The sequence below is a fragment of the Salmo salar genome, chromosome 06 (assembly GCF_965601325.2).
Source record: "Salmo salar chromosome 06, fSalSal1, whole genome shotgun sequence".
Lineage (NCBI taxonomy): Eukaryota > Metazoa > Chordata > Actinopteri > Salmoniformes > Salmonidae > Salmo > Salmo salar.
This window is the reverse complement of record NC_138296.1, coordinates 76,460,789-76,487,328: the sequence shown is the minus strand read 5'-3', so window position 1 is coordinate 76,487,328 and position 26,540 is coordinate 76,460,789. Positions and strand designations below refer to the sequence as shown.

General features: G+C 42.1%; 3 protein-coding genes and 1 non-coding gene across 6 annotated transcripts in view; 1 reads left to right on the top strand and 3 right to left on the bottom strand.

Moving 5' to 3' along the window:
• Positions 1-748: 748 nt before the first annotated feature.
• Positions 749-7,417, top strand: acat2 (acetyl-CoA acetyltransferase 2). Its single transcript, NM_001139949.1, is given in 9 exon segments — positions 749-909; positions 1,588-1,722; positions 3,794-3,975; positions 4,135-4,252; positions 4,787-4,930; positions 5,150-5,272; positions 6,086-6,240; positions 6,352-6,462; positions 6,548-7,417. Coding segments are annotated over 9 exon segments (1,188 nt in total). The 5' UTR covers positions 749-860; the 3' UTR covers positions 6,719-7,417.
• Positions 7,408-21,632, bottom strand: tcp1 (t-complex 1). Its single transcript, XM_014205512.3, has 12 exons — positions 21,473-21,632; positions 20,603-20,688; positions 20,367-20,495; positions 19,842-19,939; positions 15,730-15,840; positions 13,561-13,742; positions 12,877-13,003; positions 12,369-12,544; positions 10,643-10,766; positions 10,235-10,427; positions 9,891-10,054; positions 7,408-7,840 (listed from the first exon to the last, which is right to left on the bottom strand). The coding sequence occupies exons 1-12, from the start codon at positions 21,543-21,545 to the stop codon at positions 7,627-7,629; spliced, it is 1,677 nt and encodes a 558-aa protein (XP_014060987.1). The 5' UTR covers positions 21,546-21,632; the 3' UTR covers positions 7,408-7,626.
• Positions 20,859-20,999, bottom strand: LOC123743620 (small nucleolar RNA SNORA29). The gene has a single exon (XR_006770476.1). It is a non-coding gene; the product is annotated as a small nucleolar RNA SNORA29 (small nucleolar RNA).
• A 1,143-nt stretch (positions 21,633-22,775) lies between the features above and the next one.
• The window catches only part of LOC106607972 (pleckstrin homology domain-containing family G member 1), a 130,563-nt gene continuing 126,798 nt past the window's right edge, over positions 22,776-26,540 (bottom strand). For all 3 annotated transcript variants that reach the window (XM_014205508.3, XM_014205511.3, XM_014205510.3), the window contains exon 17: positions 22,776-26,305. In XM_014205508.3, coding sequence (XP_014060983.1) covers positions 25,278-26,305 — 1,028 coding nt within the window. In that variant the 3' untranslated portion in view covers positions 22,776-25,277. The remainder of the gene's footprint in view (positions 26,306-26,540) is intronic.

The window sequence follows — 26,540 nt, the reverse complement described above, 5'->3', positions numbered from 1 at the left end:
GGCTCTTAAATATTGTTCTTGTTCATTCACCCTCTGAATGGGCACACACACAATCCATGTCTTGTCTCAAGGCTTAAAAAAATCCTCCTTTAACCTGTTTCCTCCCCTTCATCTACACTGATTGAAGTGGATTTAACATGTGACATCAATAAGGGGTCATAGCTTTTACCTGGTCAGTCTGTCATGGAAAGCGTAGGTGTTCATAATGTTTTGTACACTATTTCCTGAATTGTAGGGGAGCAGAGAAGCTACAGCTAAGTTCCTACAATTCTACACATTTTGTCATGGAGCGATGAGAAAAATGTGCAGTTTTATAGCTATTCTAAAAAAATTGCCATGTGGCTGAGATTTTAGCATTTTTAAAACAAATTTCCTGCTATTCTACACATTTTGCCATGAGGCTAAGAGAAAATGTTGCAGTTTTACAGCTAATTTCTTGTAATTCTAATTTGTTTTGCCATGGTTTATGACGTGAGCATATGCTATCTGGGGAAAGCAATGTCTGTCTGTACACCATGCTGGCATCAGGGGGTGTGTGGTACGCCATTGATGCCAGCATGGTGTACAGACAGCTATAGACAGACATTGCTTCACAGCCTGTGTGGCTGCCAAGATCATGTCTGAAGTCCTCCTAGCCATTGGGTGGTGCTTTCGTCAAATATATGTCCCTGCTACTGCCAGGGATCTTCGTACTGGTTGCCGAAGGAGGATCTCTTTTGTCATTCAAATGAATCAACATGCTTGAGTCCATTTACAAGTTCAGTGTTTCAGACATAGCAACCCGGCCACTCTAACACGGAAGACACAAGAGACCGAGCAGCACACAGTGAAATCTGAAGGATTACCAACTAGCTGTCAAAATGAACACTGAGTCTGTTGTCATCGTTTCTGCTGCAAGGACCCCCATTGGTAAATAAGTACTGAATCTGTCTGATTCCACACTAAGGCAATATTTTTCAACATAGTTGGCTACCTGTATCAATAAGAATTGCCTGTGTGTATATGTATTTGTTGCATTCCTTATCACACGAGATTGGTTTTGTAGCGATGCTGACGTTCCTTGAACGATCGTGCACATTTTTCCAGTACTGGTTTTGACAATGTTCTTACTTGTTCAACAACATGTTTTAATGTTATTGAACCTATGAATTGAACAGACCATTACTGTCGTTCATTGTCGCGAGCTACCTCCTGACGAGGATTTTCAATGGCTTCGCTTATACTGAAGCTTGATTGGTTGCCTCACCCTCTGCCCAGATTCTCGAAACAGCGATTGGCTGTTGGTCATAGTACCATGGACCTGCAGCTACAGTATTGGCGATAGGCTGGATGGGGTTGGGCGTATTTTAGTTGGACGGTGTCTTTGCAACCTTGAATCAATCAATACATTTGTTGATGATAATGTCTGTTATCTTGTTGTCTGATGTAATGCAGTGGGAGAGTGCTGTCACACCATGGAATCAGTACCAATGGCCAAGTGCATTTCTCAAAACCCAGCTACCCGTTATAAAGCAATCAATGCCCTGCTCTTTTTGTGGATACTGAATATAACGTTAGTTCTCACAACTTTATTCTCCTGTTTCACAGGGTCTTTCAATGGTTCTCTGTCAACCGTGCCCCTCCAAGATCTGTGCTCTGTGGTGATCAAGGATGTCCTGAAGAGAGCCAACCTGAAGCCTGAGGCAGTGTCTGAAGTCATCATGGGGCACGTTCTGACAGCAGGTGAAGAACACCTGGAATGGAACCCTGTCCGTTTATTATAGCTGCTTATCAGCGCTGACCTGCTAGCTACTTAGTTAATAGTCCCATGTAGCTCAGTTGGTAGAGCATGGCGCTTGCAGCGCCAGGGTTGTGGGTTCGATTGCCACAGGGGACCAGTATGATAAAGTACAAAAATGTATGCTCTCACTACTGTAAATTGCTCTGGATAAGAGTGTCTCCTAAATGACACATTTAAAAAAATATATTAGTGTGAAAGGGCAGAATTAAGTAATATTCATAACAACAATGCTGTGTCATGTGAACTAGTGCAGTGGTTCCTAACCTTTTTCGGTTACTGTACCACCAATGGAATTTAGCTCTGCCCGGAGTTCCTCTAAAGTACATGTGCATCTTCCCAGTAAGTCTATGTTCTCATGAGTCTTCTCAAATACCCCCTGTGGATGGGCCAAGTACCCCCAGGGGTTCTAAACTCAGCAAAAAAAGAAACGTTCCTTTTTCAGGACCCTGTCTTTCAAAGATAATTTGTAAAAATCCAAATAACTTCACAGATCTTCATTGTAAAGGGTTTAAACACTGTTTCCCATGCTTGTTCAATGAACCATAAACAATTAATGAACATGCACCTGTGGAACGGTCGTTAAGACACTAACAGCTTACAGACGGTAGGCAATTAAGGTCACAGTTATGAAAACTTAGGACACTAAAGAGGCCTTTTTACTGACTCTGAAAAACACCAAAAGAAAGATGCCCAGGGTCCCTGCTCATCACGCATGCTGCAAGGAGGCATGAGGAGGCATGAGGACTGCAGATGTATTGGATGGGCAATAAATTGCAATGTCTGTACTGTGAGACGCCTAAGACAGTGCTACAGGGAGACAGGATGGACAGCTGATCGTCCTCGCAGTGGCAGACCATCTGTTACAACAACTGCACAGGATCGGTACATCCGAACATCACACCTGCGGGCCAGGTACAGGATGGCAACAACAACTGCCCGAGTTACACCAGAAATGCACAATCCCTCCATCAGTGCTCAGCCTGTCCGCAAAAGGCTGAGAGAGGCTGGACTGAGGGCTTGTTGACCTGTTGTAAGACACGTCCTCACCAGACATCACCGGCAACAACGTTGCCTATGAGCACAAACCCACCGTCGCTGGACCAGACAGGACTGGCAAAAAGTGCTCTAAACTGAAGAGTCACGGTTTTGTCTCACCAGGGGTAATGGTTGGATTCGCTTTTATTGTTGAAGGAATGAGCGTTACACCGAGGCCTGTACTCTGGAGCGGGATCGATTTGGAGGTGGAGGGTCCGTCATGGTCTGGGGCGGTGTGTCACAGCATCATCGGACTGAGCTTGTTGTCATTGCAGGCAATCTCAATGCTGTGCGTTACAGGGAAGACATCCTCCTCCCTCATGTGGTACCCTTCCTGCAGGCTCATCCTGACATGACCCTCCAGCATGACAATGCCACCAGCCATACTGCTCATTCTGTGTGTGATTTCCTGCAAGACAGGAATGTCAGTGTTCTGCCATGACCAACGAAGAGCCCAGATCTCAATCCCATTGAGCACGTCTGGGACCTGTTGGATCGGAGGGTGAGGGCTAGGGCCATTCCCCCCCCCCAGAAATGTCCGGGAACTTGCAGGTGCCTTGGTGGAAGAGTGGGGTAACATCTCACAGCAAGAACTGCCAAATCTGGTGCAGTCGATGAGGAGGAGATGCACTGCAGCATTTAATGCAGCTGGTGGCCACACCAGGAGATACTGACTGTTACTTTTGATTTTGACCCACCCTTTGTTCAGGGACACATTATTCAATTTCTGTTAGTCTATCTGTGGAACTTGTTCAGTTTATGTCTCAGTTGTTGAATCTTGTTATGTTCATACAAATATTTACATTTATAAATGCAGTTGACAGTGAGATGACGTTTCTTTTTTTTTGCTGAGTTTCGTACCCCTGGTTGGGAACCACTGAACTAGTGTACTAGCCATTGTAAGCCTCTGATATCTCTCTTGCAATCATTTGCTTCTCACGCTCCCAATCCTTTCCTCTGCTCTCCTCTCCTCCCTAGGTCATGGGCAGAACCCAGCCCGACAGGCCAGCGTTGCGGCAGGCATCCCCTACACAGTGCCTGCCTGGAGCTGCCAGATGGTGTGTGGATCTGGGCTGAAGGCAGTGTGTCTGGGCGTTCAGTCCATCCAGACTGGAGAGTCAACCGTGGTGGTGGCTGGAGGCATGGAGAGCATGAGCCGGGTAAGATGGAGGGAGCAGGCATGGGGGGAGAAGGAGGGATATGAGAGATGATGGAGAGAGGGAGGGGGGTGTAAGTGAGAGAAAGATGGGGTGAAATCAATACCATTCTACCAAATGTCCCCATTAATCTGCAATTACTCTTTCCCCTTTGACTCCCAGGCTCCCCACACAGTGCAGATGCGGGCTGGAGTAAAGATGGGCGACACCACCATGCAGGATTCTATCATCGCTGATGGACTGACTGATGCTTTCCACTGCTACCACATGGGCATCACAGGTCAGGGACCAGAGTCAGAGTTATTGATATCAATGTGTAATGGGAGTTTCCAGGTGAAACAAAAGGAGAGCAGTCGCTGATAATATCAATCACATATCAATCCGGTTGCACCTTTTGGAGACAGGCACTTTATATTCTAATCAGACAGTAGCAAGTGTTACCTTAACACCAGCCCGAGAGGCTTGTAGGAAGTCAAAACACTTTGATGTTGTCAGCTGCTACAGAATCAGTGTTTCACAGAATCGGTGTCTTTGTGTCCTTGTACCTCCCGTCTGGCGTCAATCACTATCAACAGATATGAGTTTAATTCATGGTCTAGTGAGCATCAACCTGTCACAAACAGAACACTGGAAATCGGGTGTATTACAGAAAGGAAAATATGCTAAACGTGTTAATGACTCTTAACTGAATCTGAACTTTATTCATCTTAAATATTCCCATTACAAAATGTACTGATATTTTTCAGTTCAATAAGGAGGAACATTGGGGTGTCTTCATCCAGTAGAGAATGTTGTCTTCATTTTCTGGATGTAGCTGAGAATGTGGCTAAGCAGTGGGGTGTGAGTCGTGAGGCTCAGGACCAGTTTGCCGCCCAATCCCAGAACAGGACCGAGGCTGCCCAGAAAGCAGGACATTTCGATCAGGAGATTGTTCCGGTCATGGTGCCGTCCAGAAAAGGCAAGGAATCTGTTGTGCTGGTTTATGAACCCCCTGAGACCTCAAGTGTGCTCAAATCACTTACTGCTAGGTGTATGACCCAATGTTCCTTATATTGCTAACCACCATTCCTTAGAAGTGAATTAGATGACCAACACCTATTATTTCTCTGCTTTATTAAATGATTATTACAAATGTAGATGTTTCATGAACTATATTGTAACATTCCGCTCTCCTCAGGCCCAGTGGAGGTGAAAGCAGATGAGTTTCCTCGCCATGGCAGCAACATGGAAGCCATGACTAAACTCAGGCCCTGCTTCCTAAAGGACGGCAGCGGCACCGTCACCCCCGGCAACGCATCAGGTACGCAGGGGGCACTCATCCTTGACGTACGGTGATGTCACTGATCTCTCTCAACTCAATTAGCCTTTGGAAGGTGTGGGAGATAAGCAGTTGTGCTGAAGGGGAAAGAACATAAATATTTTGGCTATAGGAGGAGAAGAAGACATCTGGTTCTGATAGAGCAACAGGCCACGGTGGGAGGCATAGCGACCTGACAACCAGACTTGAGTTATGCAGAAAGGGCCCCAAATACACAAGATAGCCAGACAAAGAAGTACAGAGGAAAGGATGAGCATACACTGCATGCATTATTTTTGTACCACATGAGGAGGCCCTGCTAGCATTATAATCTATACAGCTGTCGGATGTGGGCGTTAACAAGCAACAACTGATATGGAGAGATAATGGTAAAGAACGGTCAAGGGAAGCTATTTTCATATAGAGGGAGGGGACTCTATACGTTATGCAAAGACAGAATCATATAAAAAAAGGACTCTGTAATATGAGGATTTAGTCTTTTTCATGGAGGGGTTCGGCTCTGTTGCGTGTGTGGTAGGGTCCTTCCATGGAAGGGCTCGGCTTTGCTACTCTGTATTAAAGTCTATATCGAATTCACAAGTTCTTGTAAGAGTATTATGTTCTTAAGACGATTTTCCACGACAAAGGTTACCAGTTGACCATTCCAATTACATGATTTTGTCTGCTGTTTCTCCTGGCATAGTGATCTAGATTCTACATGGTCATGACCTTGAAATGTTTCAGATGGGATACACAACAGAGTTGCATACCGCCAAACTTTTTTTGTGTTATATTAATTGCCATGTATTCCCTCAGGTATAAATGATGGAGTTGCAGCAACTGTTCTAATGAGCCAATCAGAAGCTCAGAAACGAGGCCTCAAGCCAATGGCCAGAATCACCTCCTGGGCTCAAGCCGGCCTCGACCCGGCAATCATGGGAACTGGGCCTATCCCAGCCATTAGGAAAGCGGTGAGAACCAATCAGAGACCAGTTAGCAAATGTTCAGATGTGTATAACTCTCGTATGACTGTAGTGTATAATCCTTCTCATTTTAAAGAGTTTTCACTGATTCGTTACCAGGTTGCGAAGGCCGGTTGGCAGCTGGATCAAGTGGACCTGTTTGAGATAAATGAAGCGTTCGCTGCCCAGTCCATCGCTGTAGTGAAAGAGCTTGGACTCAACCCAGATAAGGTAACTTGATGAACCATTATTTCAACACTATTGTTTAGGGCAAACAGTTGAATTCCACCACATCTTTGGTCTCTCCCCTATGCAGGTGAATGTGAGTGGGGGTGCCATCTCCCTGGGACACCCCATAGGCATGTCTGGCTGCCGGGTTCTGGTGACCCTACTGCACGCGCTCCAGAGGACTGGGGGTCAGAGGGGCGTGGCTTCTCTCTGCATTGGAGGAGGGATGGGCATCGCCATGTGTGTAGAAAGGGTGTGACTGAATACAAGTACAGCGATGCTGCATTCAGGATCACCTTATTGGTCCTAAAGGGAACATTTGGAATGCTTTATTACAACTTGTTTCAGCAGAGTAGTGTGAATGGTGGTTGTATTAGATTGGTAATTGATTTCCCTGTCACTTCGCTGAAAATTGTGATTTGTGAATGCAATTAGGTGAGGAAAGCATCAAAGGTCTATTGTGCACCATCCAATACTGGTCCTTCATTTTCCATAGCATATGTATTGGAAAATACGGTTTTGAAGCAAAAGTCTTTCTGCCTGTGAACCTAGTAAATGGGCAACATAGTCTTCTTTCCATCAAATAACTCAACTGCTAAACAAAGATTTACATGACTGGACTTGTTCACACGCAACCTAATGAGAATTCAGCCTTCCAACATTCCCATTTGTCCTGTTCTTTCTCTCACGGAATGACAGCAATGTACCTTAATGCTCTATGAACTGTAGAACGTGTGGTTTAAGACAGCAGCCTTCCTTAAATATACAAGTGCCCTGAGACAGTAAGCTTGCAGTACTTTAGTGTATCCTGTTGTAGGTATGAATGTACTATTTACCTGTCCACTTTCCAATATAGAATAGATGAACTGAACTTGTGCTTTTTCAAAATGATGTAGTTTGATTTGCTATGACAACTACAAAACAAACTTATGACAATACAGACCAGAATAATACAGACCATCAGGTTTTATTCGTGAGTGTCCAACAATCAGTTACAGTTCCCAGATTAACAGGTTACCACATGGGAACAAGCAAAGTGCACAACCTATGACAGAACAGCCAAGAGCTTATATGTATAAATACAGAGAAAGCCAAGCAGACCAGAACACATTTTGCATCTAAGAAACCCAGGGCAGATTCCAGAACTGGAACCAGTTACAGGAATGTCTACCCGTCCATCTGTCCTGATGCAACGGCGTCCTGGTACGAAGGCCCACCCTCCTTCTGGTCTGGGAACAACTTGATGAGGTCATCGATACGGAGGATAGTGATGGCGGCCTCTGTGGCGAACTTGAGGCTCTTGGTCTTCACCATGGTGGGCTCGTACACACCAGCCTGCTTGTTGTCCCTGGGTTTACCATTCACCAGGTCCAGACCAATCCTTCAGGGGAGAAGATGAGAAACACATACGTCACAGCCACACCAATGTAGAGCTGGGCTCTCCAATCCCGTTCCTGGAGAGCTACCAAGCCTAATCTAGTGCACCAGACTAATAATGAGCTGGTCGATAATCTGAATCAGGTTAGTTCCAACTGGGGTTGGAACAAAACCCTTCAGGGGGGTAGCTCCCCAGGAACAGGGTTTGAAAGCTGGGATGCAGAGCTACTGCATTGAAAACTGCTGAACTGCAGGCACTTCTACAACTGAAGCTCATTGGGTTCACAACATGTTATGGTGTGATGAACTGATACCAACGCAGAATGCGCAAACCATTATGACGTTAAAAATGTCCAGGCCAGAGTAGTGGCATTACAGCTCAGGGAAAAACGGCAGTCTCCACTCTGGGCCAGCATGCTTTCTCCCACGCGTATCACTGCATACACCACTGATCAGGTATAGCAGCAAATTTAAAATGGGAATGTTATGCATCCTTGTAGTAAAACTTAATCAAATGGGTCTCAAGCTCAATGGCACCTAAAAAAAAATGTTTTACTTAACCTGTTAGGGCTAGGGGGCAGTATTGACACGGCTGGATAAAAAAACATACCCGATTTAATCTGGTTACCACTCCTACCCAGTAACTAGAATATGCATATACTTACTACATATGGATAGAAAACACCCTAAATTTTCTAAAACTGTTTGAATGGTGTCTGTGAGTATAACAGAACTCATTTGGCAGGCAAAACCCTGAGACATTTTCTGACAGGAAGTGGATACCTGATGTGTTGTATTACCTTTAAACCTATCCCATTGAAAAACACAGGGGCTGAGGAATATTTTGGCACTTCCTATTGCTTCCACTAGATGTCACCAGCCTTTACAAAGTGTTTTGAGTCTTCTGGAGGGAGATCTGACCGAACAAGAGCCATGGAACGATGATGGCCCATTAGACACCTGGCGCGCGAGTTCATGTTGGGTACCCTCGTTCCAATACGTTATAAAAGAGTATGCATTCGTCCACCTTGAATATTATTCATGTTCTGGTTAAAAAAGGCCCTAATGATTTATGCTATACAACGTTTGACATGTTTGAACGAACGTAAATATATTTTTCCCCCTCGTTCATGACGAGAAGTCCGGCTGGCTTAGATCATGTGCTAACAAGACGGAGATTTTTGGACATAAATGATGAGCTTTTTTGAACAAAACTACATTCGTTATGGACCTGTGATACCTGGAAGTGACATCTGATGAAGAGAATCAAAGGTAATGGATTATTTACATAGTATTTTCGATTTTAGATCTCCCCAACATGACGTCTAGTCTGTATCGCAACGCGTATTTTTCTGGGCGCAGTGCTCAGATTATTGCAAAGTGTGATTTCCCAGTAAGGTTATTTTTAAATCTGGCAAGTTGATTGCGTTCAAGAGATGTAAATCTATAATTCTTTAAATGACAATATAATATTTTACCAATGTTTTCTAATTTTAATTATTTAATTTGTGACGCTGAATTGACTGCCGGTTATTGGAGGGAAACGATTTCCTCAACATCAATGCCATAGTAAAACGCTGTTTTTGGATATAAATATGAACTTGATAGAACTAAAAATGCATGCATTGTCTAACATAATGTCCTAGGAGTGTCATCTGATGGAGATTGTAAAAGGTTAGTGCATCATTTTAGCTGGTTTTATGGTTTTGGTGACCCTGTCTTTGAATTGGCACAACATTACACACAACTCTTGTAAATGTACTGTCCTAACATACTCTAAATTTATGCTTTCGCCGTAAAACCTTTTTGAAATCGTAAAACGTGGTTAGATTAAGGAGATGTTTATCTTTCAAAGGGTGTAAAATAGTTGTATGTTTGAAAAATTTGAATTTTGACATTTATTTGGATTCAAATTTGCCGCTCTTGAAATGCACCTGCTGTTGATGGAGTGCACCACGGGTGGGACGCTAGCGTCCCACCTAGCCCATAGAGGTTAATGGCATCAACACGAACACGCATGTTGAAATTCATATCTAGTGATGTAGCACACTGACCATTTGAGGTTTTTGCGTTCAGGGTTGACCTGGGCCTCGTTGTGGAAGGCTCGGAGCTTGGCGACCAGGTCAGTGGAGTCCTGAGCAGCGTTCACAGCCAGGGTCTTGGGAATGACCAGGAGGGAGCGGGCAAACTCTGCTATAGCCAGCTGCTCACGAGAACCCTGTGAATGGACAAGACAATTTAGTACATTTCACATCTTAAATTTCCAAAAAAACAAGGGTTTTCCCAGATGGAAACAAGACATGAAACTTGATGGGCTTCAAAAGAAACAATACCTCTGATTCCATCTAGACAATCAGGACAGAGAAGGAAGCAGTGATTCCCAGGTTTATTTCCTTACCATACTAGTGGCATAGTTCTCGAGGTAGATGGACAGGGCTGCCTCCACAGCACCACCTCCTGGTACAACAGACTTGGACTCCAGCACCCTCTTAACCACACACAGAGCATCATGCAGGGACCGCTCCATCTCATCACACATGAAGTCATTGGCCCCACGCAGGATGATGGAGGCGCAGGTACGAGCCTTGGTACTAAGAAGAACAGAGGGAGAGGGGAAGAGGAAGGAGGAGAAAAGGAAAAGATGGAGATGTGAATAGTAACAAGGGATAAGGAGAGAAAAAAGAATGGAATGTTGCAAATAAATTATGTGCTAAAGCAAAACATTGGTAAAGATATGTAAGAAGGTTGTACATGAGCACAAAATGACTGTAGATGAGAATAAGACGACTTCAGTTCCTGTTCTTACTTTTTGACCAGGATGAGCTCATCGTCACACACACGCTCCTGCACCACCTCCTCACAGTGGCCCAACATGGCTGTCTCAAACGTCTCCTCTCCCTCCAGGTTAGACAGGGATGGGCAGATGGTGGCTGAGGGACAAACAGAACAAAACTACTCAATTATGGGTAACAAGTTAACCTGTTGGGGATAGGGGGCAGTATTTGCACGGCCGGATAAAAAAAAGTACCCGATTTAATCTGGTTACTACTCCTGCCCAGTAACTAGAATATGCATATAATTGTTTGATTTGGATAGAAAACACCCTAAAGTTTCTAAAACTGTTTGAATGGTGTCTGTGAGTATAACAGAACTCATATGGCAGTCAAAACCCTGAGACAAATCCTGACAGGAAACTGAAATCTGATGTGTGGATATCACTTCAAACATTTGCCATTGAAACACACAAGGGCTTCTGAATCATTTAGCACTTCCTATGGCTTCCACTAGATGTCCCCAGTCTTCACAAAGTGGTTTGAGTCTCCTACTATCAAAATTGACTGAAAGAGAGGATGTTTATCTTGGTCACAGGGGATGGGCCATTACCATTGTGACGTCGGCGCCCATGGGTACTCTCCCTTTTCGAAACGTTTTGAAAGACAATGCAACCGTCCCAATGGAATATTATTGAAGCCCTGGTTGAAAAAGCCCCTAAAGATTTATGTTATACAACGTTTGACATGTTTGAACGAACTTAAATATATATTTTTTGCTCATTCCTGACAAGTCAGACGCACACGGTACATTTTCACTAGCCTTCGGAGCACGCTAACACCATTGGGACATAAATTATTAACTTTTTTGAACAAAACTACATTTGTTATGGACCTGGGATTCCTAGAAGTGCCTTCTGATAAAGATAATCAAAGGTAAGGGATTATTTACAATAGTATTTTTGATGGTTGATCGTTCCAAGATGGCTCCAACATTTATAGCCTAGACTTTTTTTCTGGGCATACCACGTCATTTATTGCAAAGTGTGATTTCCCAGTAAAGTTATTTTTAAATCTGGCAAAGAGATGGCATTCAAGACATGTTAATCTATAAGTCTTTGAATGACAATATTACATTTTAACAATGTTTTCGAATAGTAATTTTGTAAATTGTAGCGCTGATTCATCGGAAGCATTTGAGGGAAAAGATTTTCTGAACGTCATGCGCCGATGTAAAATGCTGTTTTTATATATAAATATGAACTTTATCGAACAAAAAATGCATGTGTTGTATAACATGATGTCCTAGGAGTGTCATCTGATGAAGGTTGTCAAAGGTTAGTGCTGCATTTAGCTGTGTTTTGGGTATTTGTGATGCATGCTAGTTGCTTTGAAAATGGCTGTGTGATTATTTCTGGCTGGGTACTCTGCTGACAATCTAATATTTTGCTTTTGCTGTAAAGCCTTTTTGAAATCGGACAACGTGGTTCGATTCAGGAGAGGTGTATCTATAAAACGGTGTAAAATAGTCATATGTTTGAGAAATTGAAGTTATAGCATTTATGAGGTTTTGCATTTAGCGCGACGCGATTCCACTGGCTGTTGATTAGGGTTAACCAGACAGGTTAACTGGAAACAAACATGGTTGCTTTCAGAAAATAGTTTCAATCACTCACTGAAAAAGAGAACAGTTTTAGAACTTGTGTTGACCTGAACGGTTATGACACATTTATCAAAAGGTAAACATAACCTGTAGCTTACCTCCCGTTGCCTTGGCGATGCGTTTGAGGTCCCGCTTGAGGACCCTCCTGATAGCCATGGCTCCCACGTCCACAAAGTACTTGAGGCACATGTCGTCGATGCCTCCAGTTGTCAGGATGACGTTAGCACCAGATGCCAGAATCTTCTGAATCCTCTCTTTGGTGATGTCAGACTCCCTGGAACAGCAAAATCAACATGAAGACATTGTGTGGCTCTTGTATAAACCCTGTGTATGTCTCAACAAGCCTTGATGACATGAACAAATCACCCTGTCTTTAGAAAATAACTGTTGTCCAGCCCAAAGTAGTCGTATTACAGCTCAGGGAAGAGCTGCAGCCTGAACTCTGGGGCAGAATTATTTCTCCCACGCGTATCACTGCTAACACCACTGAACAAGTATAGCAGCAAATTTAAATGGGAATAGTCTTACATTGTCATACATGTGGCAAGACGATTTTAAAACAGTAGGTCTCGTACAAATAGCCTCTGTGTGGCATGTCCAACGCACCTCTGTCTGATCTGGTCTAGTTTCTCTGGGTCATTGATGAGGACCTGGACTCCCATCTTCATCTTGGTCTTCTGCAGGCTGAAGTCCAGACACGCCACCTTGGCGTTGGTCAAACGCTTCACCATGCCTAGGGGGGGACGACCAGACCCAGTCATCACATTTACTTCATTTAGCAGACCATTGAACAAGACAGAATCTTAACCCTGGTCAAGATAAACCTATCCCCACACAATTACTGATTCCCCTTGCTGATCAGGGTATGTGAAATGTACAGATGGAAATCCATTTTACATAAAGCAAACCTGCCTCTGACAGAGAGTGAGGAATCATGTCAGCTGCTCTATTAGCCTACTACTGAACATGTCCCAAGGAAGGATTAACCTACTACAATAAAAACATTCAATAACACGAGATCTTTATATTATAAATCTGCCTAACAAGCAAATCTAGTCATGGTGCCATGTGTGGCCAGAAAAATAGTGCCACAGTTCATACAAGAAGCACTGCAACCATTACTTCTCAAAGCCAGCTTTCTGTCTCCCACGCGTATCACTGCATACGCAACAAGAACAAGCATAGCAGCAAATTTAAATGGGAGTCTGTCAATTGCATCAGATGGTCATTTCATGGTTGTACTATTATGGAATTGGCGCAGACACCATCAACAATGTTTTACACCTGTACCTTGAGACCCTACAGTGCAATTGAGTGCGTATCCATTGACCAGATAGCTCTCCTTCTGGCTGCGTCCGTGGGCTTTGAGCACATTAACCGAGTTGATGGGGTACCTCGCCACACCCTTCTGATCCACAAACTTCACTGCCAGAGTAGCGTCCACCACCATGTTGGCAAAGAAGTCTGCATCACTGAGGGGGTCACCGGTCAAGGATTCAAGCTTTTCTATAGGATGGAAGTAGAATTTCACAGCTTTCAAATGGTAGTTCCTGCCGGACTACATTGCAGACGCATGCCAGATCCTACAAAGCCTGGATAGGTTAACATATCAGCTAACCACATATATAGCAATCTGATGCATGACTGCACAGTAGATGACGTGGCATGCAACCATTGGTTGATGCAATGCCTAGGCATCTACTCTGCCAGAAACTCAACCAAAGCTACCAGGACGTGAAGCTCAAGACACCATATAAATTATTAGAAATAAAATAGTTACGTGTCGCAAAATTATTTTGGACGGTATTAGTCGATACTTTGACTCCAACTATCAATTTGTAAAAAATAATGTTTGTTGTTGCTAGATAGCGTTAGTCGGCTGTACCAAACTCTTTTTTTTATTGATCCTATAGCTTGCTCGTCATCTTTTTAAAACTACAATATGTAACTTTTTGGGCGACCTGACCAAATGCACATAGAAACGTGAGTTATAAATCTGTCATTCTCATTGAAAGGAAGTCTAAGAAGTGGTAGATCTGTTCCATGTAGGCCATTTCTATGCTTCCCGTTCTTAAGTTTAGTTTTTGCATACCAGCGTCAAACAATATTTTTGGTTATGAAAATACATTTCACAGCAGTTTAGATGATAAAATTATTCTCTACACTTGCTTGTCATCACAGAAACTAGGGATAACATATACAGACACGACAAAACACATTGTGAATAGACTTGATACGGGTAGCTTCCAGCTTTAATTGTAGGCCAAATTTCCTTGCCAGCTTACAGGTGAAGCAAATATCAATTCACTACCCTAGTACTTTGTGATAATATGGTAACTATCACACACACAAAAAAATGCTGATTTCAAAGCAGACTGTCACCAAAAATGTGTATTAATTCACGTAGTCTCCCTTGCCACCAAAACCCATTCATCACTTCGTCTGGTTTCCACTAGATTCCATAGCCAAATTCTGCCTCATGAATGAAGTCACATTTCTTAGAGACAGCGCACACACTTTCATAAGAGATTGCTTCTTTAAAATAAAATATATTCTTAGCAGTTGCCAATAAAATAAGTCCCGAATGGAAGGGATTGTTTGTCATCTGTAGCCCCATGAAATCAACTAAAACAAGCTCAATTACTCACCCCTATTGAATAATATGCATTGACCTGTATTGTGAATAGACTTAATTTACCCAGTTTATCAATAGAGATTTACCATTCAAATACATTACAGATGATTGTACAATTGATTCCATTAATGCATACATGGCTGCCTAAAAAGTGAAAAACCTATTCCCAAATGTAATGATATCAAACTCAGACAACCAATGACTGAACAGAGCAATAGCTGAGTTGTTCTGTCTGGATCAAGTGCCATTCTGTGACAGGTTAATACAAAAAAATTGTGGTATTGTTTTGGGATCAAAATTGTGGTATTGTTTTGGGATCAAAATTGTGGTATCTTGAGAGTAAACCAACATGTTTCCTGCACTTATTTTCATGACTGATCAAAACGTATTTTATGCTCTCGTCTCTTCAGCCAACACACTGATCTATATGTTTGGAATGCAAATCGTGAGAATTGCAATACATATCATATCCGCATCCAAGTACTGTGATAACATCTTATCGTGAGCAATTCCCAGCCCTACTTATGCGATCCTTTATAGCAAATGACATATACAGTGAGAGGATGCCAAAAGTGTGCAAAGCTGTCAAGGCAAAAGGTGGCTACTTTGAAGAATAATATATTATTTTTGATTAACACTTTTTTGGTTACTACATGATTCCATATGTGTTATTTCATAGTTTGGATGTCTTCAATATTATTCTACAATGTCGAAAATAGTAATAAAGAAAAACCCTTGAATGAGTAGGTGTCCAAACTTTTGACTGGTACTGTACATGGGAAGGGGAGGTTTCAGGTTAGTCAGTGAGCAGGAAGAAAGGATACACTCCGATGATCTTGGAGGACATGGAGGTCTTGGCTGCGTTGACCAGACACTCCCTTCCCAGGTCATCTGTTGCGATGGTCAGGTTCTCATTGATGTAGCGTACTGCCTCCCTGGTGGGAATGAAAGATATGTTAACCTCTACGGGAACGGGGTGTCCGTAGTGCTAGTTAGCTAACGTGCGCTAATGTGATTAGCATGACGTAAGTAACAAGAACATTTCCCAGGACATACATGTCTTATGAGGGCAGAAAGCTTAAATTCTTGTTAATCTAACTGCACTGTCAAATTTACAGTAGCTATTACAGTGAAAAAAATACCATGCTATCATTTGAGGAGAGTGCACAAAAACAAGAAACTTTTATCACGTCAACTGGTTTGATACATTCACCTCTGAAGGTAAATCAACTTTCAGTCATCCTGAGGGTACCATAGATAAAATGTAACAGTTTTGTTTGATAAAATCAATTTTATATTCAAATGTAGGAACTGGGTTCTACATTTTGAACCCCTGCTGTGTTCAGCACATTTGGGCAGACTTGATACAACATTTTGAACAGCAATGCAATGGTTCATTGGATCAGTCTAAAACTGCTGCCATCTAGTGGCCAAAATCTAAACTGCGCCTAGACTCCAAAGTGATATGTTCTTTCTCTTGCATTTCAAAGATGAAAAAAATATATGATATCACATGTTTTTTCTTTGTATCATCTTTTACCAGGTGTTATATTCTCCTACATTCATTTCACATTTCCACAAACTTCAAAGTGTTTCCTTCCAAATATTATCAAGAATATGCATATTCTTGCTTCAGGTTCTAAGCTACAGGCAGTTAGATTTGGGTGTCATCTTTGGCAAAAAAAATAAAAATAGGGGATAGGGGGCAGTATTTGCACGGCCGGATAAAAAACATACCCGATTTAATCTGGTTACTACTCCTGCCCAGTAACTAGAATATGCATATAATTGTTTGATTTGGATAGAAAACACCCTAAAGTTTCTAAAACTGTTTGAATGGTGTCTGTGAGTATAACAGAACTAATTTGGCAGGCCAAAACCTGAGAAGATTCCAAACAGGAAGCGCTCTCTGACTACTTCTTGGCCTTCTTGATCATCTCTAACCAAAACAGGGGATCTCTGGCATAACGTGACATTTTCTAACGCTCCCATAGGCTCTCAGAAGGCACCAGAATGATGAATGGTGGCTTTGCAGGCCATGGCTGAAAAACATTAGCGCATTTGGATAATGGTCGATCTGAGGACAATGAGACTGGAGGCGCATGCACGAGCCGACACCATGTTTACTTTCTCTCTCTCTCTCTCTCTCTCTCCGACTCCCGGTCGGAATATTATCGCTTTTTTACGAGAAAAATAGCATAAAAATTGATTTTAAACAGCGGTTGACATGCTTCGAAGTACGGTAATGGAATAGTTAGAATTTTTTTGTCACGAAACGCGTCGGGCATGTCACCCTTCTTTACCCTTCGGATAGTGTCTTGAACGCACGAACAAAACGCCGCTATTTGGATATAACTATGGATTATTTGGAACCAAACCAACATTTGTTATTGAAGTAGAAGTCCTGGGAGTGTATTCTGACGAAGAACAGCAAAGGTAATCAAACTTTTCTAATAATAAATCGGAGTTTGGTGAGTACCACACTTGGTGGGTGTCAAAATAGCTAGCCTGTGATGGCCGGGCCATCTACTCAGAATATTGCAAAATGTGCTTTCACCGAAAAGCTATTTTTAAAATCGGACATAGCGAGTGCATAAAGCAGTTCTGTATCTATAATTCTTAAAATAATTGTTATGTTTTTTGTGAACGTTTATTGTGAGTAATTTAGTAAATTCACCGGAAGTGTTCGGTGGGAATGCTAGTCACATGCTAATGTAAAAAGCTGGTTTTTGATATAAATATGAACTTGATTGAACAAAACATGCATGTATTGTATAACATAATGTCCTAGGATTGTCATCTGATGAAGATCAAAGGTTAGTGCTGCATTTAGCTGTGGTTTGGGTTTATGTGACATATGCTAGCGTGAAAAATGGGTGTCTGATTATTTCTGGCTGGGTACTCTGCTGACATAATCTAATGTTTTGCTTTCGTTGTAAAGCCTTTTTGAAATCGGACAGTGTGGTTAGATGAACGAGAGTCTTGTCTTTAAAATGGTGTAAAATAGTCATATGTTTGAGAAATTGAAGTAATAGCATTAAGGTATTTGAATATCGTGCCACGGGATTACACTGGCTGTTGAGAAGGTGCCCATAGAGGTTAAGAGCTCTGTTTACAGAACCAGGAATTTCACAGTTCAGCTTTATTCAGCCTTGTAGTGGAGAACTTTCAGAAGATTAGAATCAATCAGATCTGTCAATAGCAACAAATGTCCTTCCACTATCCACAGAAACACCGCTCTCGTCAACCCCCAATTTGTTTACACATTAGTGCTATAATTGCTAGCTACAGTTGTGTGTTATTGAAGACGTTCTTATTGAAAGAAACAAGCGGTGACTCCTTCCAAAACAACCACTAGAGTTAATTTATGCTTTGGTTGACACATTCATTCTGGAGACAGTTAACTTAAGGTATAGGGGGCAGTATTTTCATTTTCAGATGAAAAGTGTGCCCAGAGTAAACTGCCTAATACTCGAGCCCAGAGTCAAATATTTGCATATTATTAGTAGATTTGGATAGAAAACACTGAAGTCTCTAAAACTGTTAGAATGATGTCTATGAGTATAACAGAACTCATATGGCAGGCAAAAACCTGACAAAAATCCAACCAGGAAGTGGGAAATCTGAGAATTGTAGTTCTTTTGAATCCCTATCAAAATTACAGTGTCTGTGGGGTCACGGTGCACTTCCTAAGGCTTCCATTGGCTGTCAACCGCCTTTAGAAACGGGTTTCATCCTTCTCCTGTTACTGGGCAGAGAATAGGAGCTCAGTCAATGAGTGGACTGCCTGGGACCAGTGAGTTTACTGCGCGGGCACGTTTGGCGCGCTGCTCCTTTTTCCTCTGTAATGAATACGCTATTGTCCGGTTGGAATATTATCGACGTTTTATGTTAAAAAAGACCCTAAGGATTAATTGTAAACAACGTTTGACATGTTTCTACGAACGGTAATGGAACCATTTGACTTTGTCTGGATTTACACTCACGCCTTATGCCTTTGAATAGTGATCTGAACCCACAAACAAAACAGAGGTATTTGGACATAAATATGGAGTATTTCGAACAAAAATAACATTTCTTGTGGAAGTAGGAGTCCTGGGAGTGCATTCTGACGAAGATCAGCAAAGGTAAGAGAATATTTATAATACTAATTCTGAGTTTAGCTGACCCCAGAACTTGGCGGGTATCTGTATAGCCTGCTTTGATGGTAGAGCTATGTACTCAGAATATTGAAAAATGTGCTTTCTCCATAAAGCCATTTTAAAATCTGACACATCGGTTGCATAAAGAAGTATATCTATAATTCTTTCAATAACTGTTGTAAATTTTATCAACGTTTATGAGCATTTCTGTTAATTGATGTGCTCATTCACCGGAAGTTTTGGTGGGAATACATTTTCTGAACATCACGCGCCAATGTAAAATGGGGTTTTTTGATATAAATATGAACTTTATCGAGCAAAACATACATGTATTGTGTAACATGAAGTCCTATGAGTGCCATCTGATGAAGATAAAAGGTTAGTGAATATTTTAGCTGTATTTTTGGTTTTTGTGATGCATGTCCTTGCTTGGAAAATGGCTGTGTGGTTTTTCTTGTTAAGTTTATGTCCTAACAACCTACTTTTATGCTTTCGCCTTAAAGCCTTGTTAAAAATCAGACAATTAACGAGAAGTTTCTTTAAAATGGTGTAAAATAGTTGATTGTTTGAGAAAATGAAATTTTGAGATTTCTGCTGTTTTGTATTTCGCGCCATGCTATTTCACTGGCTGTTGATAGTGTGTCCCACCTAGCCCATAGAAGTTAACAGGCAACACAAAAGCAAACAACCCTGTACTTGTAAACAAAGTAATGAACCAGGAGTGGAGGGGAAAAAGGATCTCAAAAGGCTGATAATATTCAAAACAATTGGATAGACTGTGGCAAGATTCTTACTTGCAGGCCAGGCGGTATCCACTGATGACTGAAGTGGGATGGATCTTCTGCTTCACCAGTTCATCTGCGCTCTTCAGCAGCTCTGCTGCAATGATCACCTTTAAAACAAAGGAAAGAACGATATGAATAAGCCAGGGACGATAATTTAATGAATAAGATCCATTTTTTTATATATATAAATGTGCCGTTATTTCATATAGAGGTGGCAGAATGGAGGCCGTCCAACCCCTTCAGACAATGACGGACAGTCTCTCTATCCTGTTAGCATAGCCGAACATCTGTAAAGGAGGCAGATGGGCGGTACTAAAAACAGGAAGCAGGTCATTTGAACAATTAGTGTGAATAGGCAGGTTCAGGCCAACCTCCACCAAATTATGTTCACTTGATCAAATTGAAATCTAACATTAAAAAATAAAAAAATAAATAAATAGTCTTTCAGGTAGGAATATATCAGACAACATTCTGGTCAGTGGCCACAGCTCCTTTCCCTTGACCTCTGTTCTTAGCAGCTGTTGAAGTACTCACCACTGAAGTTGTCCCATCCCCAACCTCCTTGTCTTGCAGCTCAGCCAGTTCACACAGCACCTTGGCTGCTGGGTGCTCCACCTCCAGCAGCTTCAGGATGGTAGCCCCATCGTTGGTGATAGTCACGTCCTAAACATTAGAGCATTTGTAAGAACTTCTTCCGTCAATCTGAATGGTACACAGGCCATATCCAATGAGACTGATGGCGGTGACTATAATTGGCCACAAGTATTTACCCCGATGTCATCCACCAACATCTTGTCCAGCCCGACAGGGCCAAGGGAACTCTTGACGATGTTGGCAATGGATGATGCGGCCATGACTGCAGAAGAGACGTGGGTACACAATCAAAGCTTATTCCCTTGCCACAAAAAGTATCTAACGTTACACTAACTCTGGTATTAGCTAGCTAACTATTACAAATAACTACCAACAATTAATTGTATCAATCTAGAAACAATAGCACAACTCCGAAACTGTTCAAACTGATAAAAGAAATTGTTCTGTCAGTTCTATTAGGAGGGGTGGACGAAGCCAGCCGCTCCGTCAAGACAATGACAGTGTTCTCTCTCTCCCATTAGCATAGCCGTTCACTCTGGGATGGATGAATGAACGGTACTGAAAAATGGGAAACGCCTAGGAACTATTTTTGGGGGGGAAATCATGTTGAGCACAGGGATAGGTAGCTGGTAGTGTTAGCTAGCTAACTGCGTTTGCAAGTCAATAACTAACGTTAGCGACTCCCTAACACCAATGACATATGCGTATTAGTAAGCTAACGTTAGCTAGCTAATATAGCAACTTAGCAAGCCTAACTAGCACGAATTAACTATAATATACTGTTAGATAATGTAGTTAATATTGATTTATTATACATGTTTTTATACGAATGTGGGCTACACAATATGCTTAGGTAGCTAGATGATTAACGTTATACATCTTGCAAGTTTAGGAAAAGGGAGGCGAAACGACGCATATTTTTTTCCCGCACGTGCTGCGGAGTGCTAGTTAGCTAACCACTGAACTCAGTTTGCCACTCTCCCGCAGACACCGATTAAAACACCAATGGCATAAACTGCGACACAAGCGATAACAAAATAGCTCACCATTTTGAGAACGAACGGACTCGCCGGTCGTTCTCGTGCCGAACACGTTTAACGCTCCATCCATTAACGACATCTTGGACAAGCTAAAGAGACAGAAGAAAGGAAACGAAGTAATGAACTATGGGTAAACCGGTGGGGAACCTGGGCTTCTGGGTAAAGATTAAGAACCGAGAATAGACGAGAACGTTCCAGAAGATTAAATTAAAAAAAAAAATAATGGCATCAGACAAAAATAATTTTCATGACGAAACTAATGTATGCGTAAGACTGTATATAGCGATATACATTTATCACTTTTTAATTCAACTGCTATATGATGAAATACATTTCCCAGCATTCAAAGATCCTTGTTCCTTTTTGTGGGTGTCTTGCTCATGGTCGGCGGGCGCCCTCTACTGGTTGGCTGTGCATATGACACTCTTTTTGGACCACAGATGGTATCAATTTGTAGAACAGAGAACTGTCAAATCCTATTTTAAAGACTGAGGGAGAGCTTGTTCAATTGTCCATTTGTCCAAGGTCTTCACAGCGCACTTATAGTGTTGGTGGCGATTGCTGTGTGATTGTTGTTGTAATTGTTAAATAATAGGGATGCATTTGATTTGTAATCAGTAGCCTAGAATGTTTTATTTAACTAGAAGTAATGACAGTCTTGTGTTCTCAAGTGGCACAGCATTCTAAGGCAATGCATCTCAGTGCAAGAGGTGTCACTAGTCCCTGGTTCAAATCAAGGCTGTATCACATCTCGCCGTGATTGGGAATCCCATAGGGCGGCGCACAAGTGGTCCGGGTTTGGCTGAGATAGGTAGGCCGTCATTGTAAATAAGAATTTGTTCTTAACTGACTTGCCTAGTTAAATAAAGGTTAAATTAGAAAAAATGTAGCAGCTCACTTTGGCAGGTGTTGTAGCACTTGCTTGTAGTCACAAGCATTTTCCATACCAAAAACAAGTACAGCAAGTCACCAGTAAGTTTTCTATATCAGTTGATTCTGCAGGGGGGTTCATCCACTTTGAACTCATCCTAAAACCCTAATGAGGCACAACATAACCAGCTGTAATTTCTATACAATCTGTAGTTCTCTCAGCTAACAGTAGTCTTTGTTTACTGACTTGTTTTACTTACTGTATTGCTTAGGCCTATATGGATGTCTTTGTGCTATAATAATGTCTATATCATTGGTCAGTTGATGCTCTGAATAGCTCTCATGCAACCTGGTGTATGAATTTATATTATCCATCATGGGTTTTTCAGTCATGGGTAGCTCACAAGTGTATTTGATCAGTGAATAATTGTTCAACAAGTCACGGAAATCCACATTGTATTTTATTTATTACCTCAAATACATTTGTTTTATCGAGCAATGCCAACTAGCAGTTTAAAAAAATTACAGTACACTTAACTTAAACATTAAATCATCATATAGCAAACCTATGGCATACAAGAATAACTCTCCTAAAATGTACATCTTTACAAAGTGTTTACAAATCAAATGTAAAAAAAAAAAATTAAAAGTGCAAGAGTCAATTCAATTTCAATGAAGGTTGACAATCCCCACCAGTGAAACACGAGAAACAAAATATACAATGAATAAAAGAAACATACTTCATATTTTTAAGTTGTTTTGGATACATTTACATTGATATGAACAGTAGGCCATGATATTGTGCATTCCAACTTTTCATTTATTATTTTGATAAGGAAAATATAATCAAACAGTGCGTAAAACAAAACTAAATTTTTTTGTAACATTCACAGTAAACAAATGAACCAAATTTTATCCTAAGTGTCCCGAAATTCATCAAGAAGCCAACCTTTTAATAAATAAACGTTATTATTCTAATTTACAAACTGGCTGTGGCGTTTCATAATAGCGATGTGTGGGGGTCAAGAATAGTTTTTTGTTGTTGTAAATAAATAAGACATTGTAAGTTGGAGACGTTGATGAGATCAAACATGAGACAAATTCTCAATAAGTGTGGATCCTCACTACTGAAACTGTAAAGTGACGTCCGAGTTAAAACAAAAAGTAAACTCAATGTATGTGACAATCTATCCTAACATGACATTATTGTGAATATTGTAATGAATCAAGATGATTGGATGATATTCAGGCATAACGTGTTTAGAAAGGGAGTGGGAGGGGTGGGGTGCTGATCAGTAGGTGAGGGGTGTCCCATGAAGTAAACAAAAAATCTGACCCGAAATTCTGTGAGGTTGAAGAGAAATGTACATCAAAACACAGTACTGCACTCATTCAACGCTCTCCTCCATGGTCCCTCTTAGAAACAACGTTTTAAAATGAATAAGATAAAATAACATTTTAGGTTCTTCCTATTAAGATGCACTATGCCACTCAACCTAGTGTATGCAAAAGACTAAAATATACTTATTACCATTTTCAGACGCACAGATTCAAAATAAATAGATAACTCCTATCGCGGCTGCTTATTGAATATCAGCACACTTTTCTCTTGATTTTAAGATTTTTCTGTTTAAAGCGTGATCCCCTAGTCATGACCAAGGCGTTTGAGCAGGTTGAGAAAACCCAATCATTATATTAAGACTGGTATAGGCTATCTACTGCTTTACATCACCACAGCCCAATGTAAAATATACTCAACCTAATGAACAGCAAGGTTCTATGTGTGGAGGCTCCATGTTTAAAAAGGCATGTGGATCCTCTTTATATTATTGCTGATAAACTGTCCATACCTAGCCTATAATCCTGAGCTAATTGCAAATTCATTAAGCTGCTTGCACAGATTGTGTTAAATTGGTTGTCACTGTATTATGCACAGTTAAAACAGTACCACTGACAACTAGTCACATAGGATCATCCCTCTGATAAGGGGTAAGCTCAGCTATAGGAAGTTAAATACGCTAAAACAACCTTTAAAAAGTAACTCAAACAAAGGTTGAAAACCTTGATTAGGTGGTTAACTAAAATGACATGGTGTTCAAAAGAGCAAATTACAGCAACATAACTCAAATTCAGCCAGTGCCATTTCCTCATCAAGAGATGCTAGCAGACTGCAGCAGTGTACCAGATTACATTTTTGGGATGTCAGTATTTTTGTTGAAGGGGGAACGGTTAGAATTAATGGCTAGTTATCTATTTCTTACTATTTATAACAGAAATTAGCAGAAATATCTGTACAGTATATGGAATACTCATTTCCACCATCTCTAAAAGATGGTCTGTATGCTTCCCTTTAAATTGTTAAGTCCATACACTCTGAGCCACTTGCCACACTGTTGTACTCAGCAGTATCATCCACAGTTTGCTAAAATGATAACTTTGACCGTTTCATAGTTATATTTCAACTTATCTAAAATAGATACGGAAGTCAATCTGCTTGACATGGAAGATTGTAAGGAAGTGCTGTGGCGGTGGAGTGCCTCTGTAGTACTAATATGTTCCTGTACATGTATGTTGCCATGACTACTCAAGTGCAGTATTTGGCATGTTGTTTTGTGATATGTTGAAATTTGACCATGTGACTTTGGCAAAGCTGCAGTATTGCATGTAGCGTGTGACGTTGTACCGGTGAATCAGGCAAAAATGCATATTGGAACTTTTTTGTCCTGAAGACTCTGGCAAAGCTAAAGACCTGTGTCGTGTGTAGTGTTGTGCGTACAGTAGTGTGTTGAATTGACCATTTAGTGTGTCATTCCTTGTCAACAAAACTCCAGCTGTTTAGTGTTATTTGTTGTTATGATGAGACAGGCAAAGCTACAGACCTGCTTAAACTACATCTACTAGTATGTTCATATGGTGGTGTGTTATGGGTGGTCATGGCAACTCAGGCGAAGCTACTGGAGCTGAGGCATTGGAACTTCTCTCTGAGTGACTGGACGATGTTGGGCTGGTTCTGCTGTGCCGGCTGCTCCGCCCAGAGGTACTCCTGCAGACGCTCCCGGTCCGTCAGCCCACAGGAGGACCTCGACGGGGTGCAGGGCAGACTCTGGGTCTGGGCTGGCCCTCTGGAGCCACCACCACCACCACCGTTGTTACGCTGCCCAGAGCAGTCCTGATCCCGCTCACTCTCATCCTCAGAGCGGATCTCCACGTAATCGTCGTCATCATCGTCTCCCTTGTCCTTGAAGTTGGCCAGGTAGTTCTGGGTGGCTGTGAGCATGCTCAGCGCGGAGGCACGGTTCAGGACCACCACCTGCTGACCGTCTTGCAGGGTGAGGTCAGAGTGACCGTGACCGCAACTGGACCGCTCTGGGAGGCTGCTCTGCCGACCGGCCCGGCCCAGACTACTGAGACAATGGAGTCTCTCTGAGGAACTCTGGACCACAGCCGGGCCACGGTTGGACCCGGTAAGTTCATTCTCCTTCTCCTGCTGCCGGTCGCCCAGTGAGCAGATAGACTGGCAGCGGCTGGTAGGTGGTTTAGAGGAGGACGAGGAAGAGGAGGCGGAGTTAAAGGAGGTGTGTCGTTTAATAGAACTGTACACATGCTCCTCCTTCTCACTGGGGGCGGAGACACAAGAGCTCCACCGCTGGGTGGGTGAGGTCTCTGGGGAGGGAGGTAGGATCTTTAGGGTGGGGACGGAGCAGGCTGCTGTGAGCCTGCACTGGGGGGTGGAGGACCGTATCTCCGACACAAAGCTGGCCAGCTCCCCGTTGCTGTAGGTGGAGAGGAGCCAGTCATCCTCAAGTCCTAGGCCCAGGGAGGAGCAGGTCTCAGGCAGGGATGGGGAGGAGGCCAGCCCTGGGTGGGCATGGTGCGAGCCAGGAGGGCCCGGGCTGCTGGAGCCCTGACCTGGAGGGTCTTTAAACATCACCTGGTCATAGAGCTGGGAGTACTCGGCTATCCTCGCACCTGAGAAAGAGAAAGAGAGAAAGAGAGAAAGAGAGAGAGAGAGAGAGAGAATGAATGAGAGAATAAGGAGACAGAGGGAGAAAGTGACCTTAATAAAATACACAGAATTCATGTCTAGTCCTTTTATTAACCAAACACAGTCAGGTCCAACATTATTGGCACCCTTGATAAAGATGAGCAAAAAATATAGTATAAAATTGGGAAATACATTGCTCAGAAAAATAGATTTTGTTCA

Coding starts and splice junctions, on each gene's coding strand:
- tcp1 (XM_014205512.3), bottom strand. CDS start 21,545: ATGTCGTTAATGGATGGAGCGTTAAACGTGTTCGGCACGAGAACGACC. Junction 20,689..21,472: donor GTCCGTTCGTTCTCAAAATG/GTGAGCTATTTT, acceptor TCTCTTCTGCAG/TCATGGCCGCATCATCCATT. Junction 19,940..20,366: donor GGGATGGGACAACTTCAGTG/GTGAGTACTTCA, acceptor TTTGTTTTAAAG/GTGATCATTGCAGCAGAGCT.